At 47.0% G+C, this 5622-nt stretch overlaps 1 protein-coding gene across 1 annotated transcript; it reads left to right on the forward strand.

The window, feature by feature from the left end:
- The first annotated feature begins 1977 nt into the window (after positions 1-1977).
- LOC147748254 (uncharacterized) lies at positions 1978-5309 on the forward strand. Its single transcript, XM_086936402.1, has 2 exons — positions 1978-2127; positions 3917-5309. The coding sequence occupies exons 1-2, from the start codon at positions 1992-1994 to the stop codon at positions 4312-4314; spliced, it is 534 nt and encodes a 177-aa protein (XP_086792528.1). The 5' UTR covers positions 1978-1991; the 3' UTR covers positions 4315-5309.
- Positions 5310-5622: the final 313 nt, after the last annotated feature.

The following is a 5622-nucleotide window of genomic DNA, read 5'->3' on the forward strand; positions in this document are numbered from 1 at the left end:
GACACAGCATGTAAAGTATTGGGTGGCCCTGAGCATTACTGGAGTTGCATTGCGTTGGCGACGTGACTCCAGCGATGCGCCGCTCTTACGTGACGAGATGCGTCACGCAAGTGCCTACCCTTGCGCCAGGGCGCGCCGCATTGTAAATGAGGCACATCTGCCGTGTCGCAAGGGTAGTTTTGCGTGACGCATTTGATCTGGCGCATCTCTGGAGATGCGCCAGAACGCGTAAGTAAGTATGCCCCTAAGGGGCAGAATTGCAATTACCGTCGCATCCCTGCAAAGTAGCAGGGATGCGCCATTAATTGTGCGGCCCGCTACCACCACCAAACATGGTGCGCCGTATTTGCAATGCGGCGCCCCATGGGCCCAAAACGTCACCGAAGCTTTACTGCTGGAGTTGCGTCGCAACGATGGCGCAGCTCCATCAATGCTCTGGGGTACCCTATCTCCCCAATGCTGGGTCAAGCCGTACGTCTGCTTCAAGCAGGTGCAGGGTTTGTGTGACGCATCATTGTCCTAAAGGTGACTGATTGATATTTTGTAGATTTCCCTCAGCCACTATTAGGATGTGTTCCAGCGCAGGAATGCCCTCCCTTGCGCCGGAACGCCCCCTGATGGCGCAGGGCTTTATAACGGGATGCATCTCCCAAATGCGTCACGTTGTTATAATATTATACGCCGCACCATGGCGCCCTTTTTTGTTTAGCTGCTGCGTCACAAAAGTCACGCAAGAACGGCGCAAAAGAGCCGCAAGGGCTTAAATCTGCCCCTTCCTTTGTAACCCTGACAATAAGAAAAATAGTGGCGGTGGATTGATAGTTTGACTATTTAAATGACTGGTAATGTAGCAGGCAACTGTTAGTGTTGTCACTGATCTGACTGAAATCACAATGGAGTTTGTCTGTCACTTTGCGTCTTGCCTGCGGACTGCTGCCTGCCAGTCCTAGGTGAACGTTTCAGTACTTTGTTTAGTGAGTTACGTGACTTTCGAAGTCACAGGTCCGCAAATAAATGAAAAGTAACCATAATCAATATAATTTCGCGGAAATATTTTGTTATTGTTCTTTTGAAATGTTTGATTTGGTTGACATTGACAAGCAACAATCATCCATGTTTTCTGTTCTTTCTTTCATGTTGTACGTCAGCTCCCCCCAGGGGCGAGAGGAGGACACAGGAGCAGCAGGCGGCGGATGCTGTTCATCAACAGGGCCAGGATCGGGCAGGCGAGGGCTCCTCTGCTGGCCCCAGTAAGTTTTCATTTTAGACTAGTACCTATTTTTCCTAGCGTTCCTCATTTGACTTTTTTCAACATTGTCTTTGCTCTTCTTGTAGACTGTATCTAAATTCTTATCCTGCCTCTACTATGACTCCCTGTGGTATTACTAGATTATTCTTATTAGTCTGTCTGTGTAGCTAACTAAGATTGCACGGTTGGCGAAACTCCCATGATTCTAGTCAGCAATAGCTCTATCAACTTAGTGCAGTCCTCTGGGATTGTCCATAATGTCTTTTGAAGTGTTCTATCTGGACTCATGCTTGCAAAAATTGCAAAACCTTTCGCTCAGTCACTCTAGTCTGGAGGACCAAAAAACACAGATTGTATTTAAATTTAAAAGCTTTATTAAAAGTAAACACATTTATTAAAATGAAGTCATAATAAAACTAAACGTTTAACTGATAATGGAAAAGTGGTTAGTGCTGACGATTAATTGAAGACATTTCTTGTGGTCGAGCCGAGCTCTCACCTGGTTTCAACTTGATCTTGTTGTTAGAAGTTCATCTTCTGTCTGTGTGGAGAAAAATGGTGCGTGTTAAAAAATCAGCCTTCATCAGTTGTGCCAAAAAGTGCAGCAAGACAACCTTCCCTGGAAAAAGGGACATTTTTTTTAACTTTAACGTAGACAGTCACAAATTACATTGTTTTCACATGTCTTCATTCCTAGACCAAATACTAGTGACTAGTGAGTGCTTTATTCTAAGATTCTTAAATGTACTTTGTAGGTGGAACATCTGGTGGCGGGGCCAGTGTGGTGGTGGTGCTCGACACGGAGGCGGAGGGCAATTCATCAGGGGAGGAGGCGGCGGCGGCGGCTGTGAGAGTTGAGACGGTGGTGGCGGCCAGAGGTAAGCTCTTATATATTCCTTACTTATTGAGATTGAAGACTAGCTGGGAAGGCAAGAATATGAGATGCATGGCTGGGTGAATGATGAAGCAATGATGGGTGGAAGGACAACAGCCTGGGTGGGTGACACAGAAACTGTATGTGTCCATATACCTGGATCATGCTACTATCTGACTCTTAGATAGCATATGTGTATCTAGAGCAGGGGTACTCATAGTACGGCCCGCGGGCCGGTGGTGGCCCGGCAAGCCTTCCTTGGCGGTGCGCAGACCTTGCAGACAATCACTGCTCCCCCGGCCCCCACAGAGCAGAGGCTTTTTTGTATTTCACCTGTTAGCGCCCCTGCATCTCCACTCTGACAATCACTGCTCCCCCGGCCCCCACAGAGCAGAGTGGAGATGCAAGGCCACAAAGAGGTGAAATAGAACAAAGCCTCTGCTCTGTGGGGCCGGGCAAGCAGTGATTGTCAGGGTGGAGAAGCAGGGGCGCTAAAACAAACAAAGCCTCAATAATATGTTAATGGTCTTTTAAAGACCTGTTAAGTACTTTGGTGTTGTTGTCTGTGTGTGCGCGTTGAGGAAGCGGTCTCAACCCGGGCTGAAGGCTGACACCGATAGACACACACACAGTGAGATGACAGAGGGAGAGGGAGGGCAGGAGGGAGAGAGAGATGGAGGGAGGGCAGGAGGGACAGCAGGAGGGAGAGAGATGTATGTAAATGCTGGGTCTGGTGGCTCAGTGGATGAGGGCATCTGCTGCAGGGACCTGTGTGCAACCTCATGGTCACAAGTTATCGTTTTGCTTTAGCCCCGCCCCCTCTGACTCCGCCCCCACCAGTGCGGCCCTCGGCCCCAAACTACACTGTAAATGTAGCCCCTGAGAGAAAGTTTGTGAGTACCCATGATCTAGAGAGAGTAGATGGTCAGTGGATGAACTAAGTGTAACTTTGAAGAGCATGTAACACTGCACCCGCACGTCCGTTCCAGTGTAGGAAAGGCAAGGAAAAGAACTTTTAATTTTGTCCAAATACTACCATAAGTAGTAGCAGTAGTTTGTATTGCAAGCACTGCATAGATCCGGTTATTATGGTGGCCACTCCCTACCTCTCTTAATAAGTTTAGTAGTACTCAGTCATTCATGTGTGGATGTATCACTGCCTGTCACTCAATAAAAAGCAAAGCACCTAAAGTCATCCCATATATAAGCAAAAACATCCCATGTGAAGTGATAGATAATCAGATTATTTATCTTCTTCAATTTTCCATTTCTAGTACTCATTTCCACTGTAGGGTGAAAGTTAAATTAATTAAGCAGTAGCCCTTGAGTTGTAACAGAGTATTCTCAGTGCCACCCGTAATAGAAAAGTAAGAGATTCACCACCTGCATGTACTGGACGGGTACAGTAACGCAACGGCAACGCAAGTCTAGGTCACTCCTCATGGCGTGCGTCTCTTTTTCTCGGGTGCAAGTTTACCGCGCTGGCATTATGCCGGCTTGCAGAAAATAACGTACCAATTTTCCAAAACAAGAGACAAGAAGAAGAATAAGACTGGTGTACTTTCATAGTCGACTCCAATGGAAGTCCACAGTGCTCATAGAATTTGTTCCTTAAACTCCCACTAATGTTAGAGCAAGGATGAAGAAGTGTGAGGTTAGATAGATACTGGCCTCAATAGTTATGTAATGCGCTTGCAAGTTGCTAGTTGTACTGCAGCACACATTTCTGCTGAATGATTGAGTTAATCTTAAAGAGCATTGGTTACAGACTATGTCTTTCTTTCTTCATATAGGTTCTCCTTCCAAACGAACAAGGAGGAAGGAGCTGGCTAGAGCGGCCCGGCAACGGAGAATCGAGGCCACTGTTGCGGAATATCGGCGGCTGGTGGCCCTGGAGGACGAGGAAAGTGTGCGGTCGACAACAACAACGTCGTCTGCATCGGCCTCCGTGGCCTCACCGGCTGCCACCCAGCACAGTGGTCCACCGAGACTGAGCCGGGCTGCCAAAGGCAAACGCCACCGCCGAGCAGCAAGGCCAACAGCTGCTTCTCACAGGCCTTGCACCTGCAAGGCAGTGAAGGCACGCCTGCGCCGCACTACCCTGATGGTGTCCCGCCTTCAGCAGGAGCTCGCCTTGCTCCGCGAGGAGCATGATGCCCTGGCCCAAAAAGTTAACAGCATCCACCCATAGTGTCCCTTGCCCCTTTTTTAGAGACTTTTGGGGGGTGGGAATTGGGAGTTGGGTTTTTGGGGACTTTTGAAGGACAATCGTTGGGGTTAGGGAGGGTCTTGCGGGAGATTATTTTGTTAGGGATATAAATATACTTTTTCAAACTTTATCTGAGCATACCTGTTTTTTACTGCTTGCCTGGTGGGTGGGGGTTTAACGTTGACTGTTTTCCTGAAAGTTTAGTTCCATTTTCTTCCTTTAAGTGTAAATGCCCAAATGTTTTCAACACTAAGTGCCTCTCACAGACTAAGTGAAGTGAATCCAAGAGTCCTAGGACTTTAGTAGTACTACCTTCAGTCTCTCGTCTCTCGTACTAATACTCCATTATACCCCCAAACCACCAAACGCTTATCTTACCTGTAATTTGTGTTTGAAAGTAGGGCTAGGCCCAGGGCTGGCTCCACGGGAAACACCGAATAACGTTGGCAATCTTGGTCGGATAAAATTTCCTCATAGCGGTGGTACTAGTGGTGTGACACAGTGGCAGTTGCATGCCTATGAAAAAAAAGAAAATGAAATCTGGTTTGTCCTCCTGAGCAATTCAACGGTACAACTGAGAATATAGCAGGTGACAGAAGTACAGTAGAGCAGTGCCACATTGTAGCCTAACAAATGGTAAAGTATAACTACTAATTCGGTTGAAGTTCTTTCACATTAGCAATGGTTCTTTGTCAAGCAGAGTAAGAATATATCATCGACAACTGTGGAAAGAAAGAATGCGACAGTACAGGGCCTGTGTGGAATTATTGATAACTATATTCAACATAAGGTCTCTGTAGCCAGATACCCGAGAGCCTTGCTGGTCACTATAAATCCATTCACAACAACACTCAATGGGGTTGGTCTGGAAGGTGTCACGTTTACTCCCCGTGATCCAGTCGATGCAAATATGGTTCCACCTCCAAATGTCACCAACACCCAGAAGTGTAAACACAGGGTGTTCGAGGCATTAGGCGAGGGAGAAAAATAACAAACTAAAATAAAAAATGTGGGATGGGTAAAGGTAGGGTCAGCAGGGAAAGGATACCTGTAAGAGAAGACAAGACAGGCATCAGTGAAGTGATGTCCTAACATACAAGGGTACTCTCATATAGTCTCACTAAATAGTCTGCAAGTCTCCCGCCTACTCATGGGAAATGTAGTTTCATAGTACGGTAGGCGCTTAGGGGCTGCGTAACCTGACAGAAGGTATAGTAGATAGAAAAGGAGAAATTGCTTTTTTTCTAGGTGTCCCCTCACTCACCAGGGTTGCCCCTTGGTGACATGCTT

The sequence above is a fragment of the Lissotriton vulgaris genome, chromosome 1_1, assembly GCF_964263255.1.
Source record: "Lissotriton vulgaris chromosome 1_1, aLisVul1.2, whole genome shotgun sequence".
NCBI classification, from domain to species: domain Eukaryota; kingdom Metazoa; phylum Chordata; class Amphibia; order Caudata; family Salamandridae; genus Lissotriton; species Lissotriton vulgaris.

What these genes read in the sequence shown, in the direction of transcription:
- LOC147748254 (XM_086936402.1), top strand. Translation starts at nt 1,992, where the DNA reads ATGTACTTTGTAGGTGGAACATCTGGTGGCGGGGCCAGTGTGGTGGTG. An exon ending in GACGGTGGTGGCGGCCAGAG is followed by an intron (nt 2,128 to 3,916) that starts GTAAGCTCTTAT and finishes TTCTTCATATAG; the next exon opens with GTTCTCCTTCCAAACGAACA.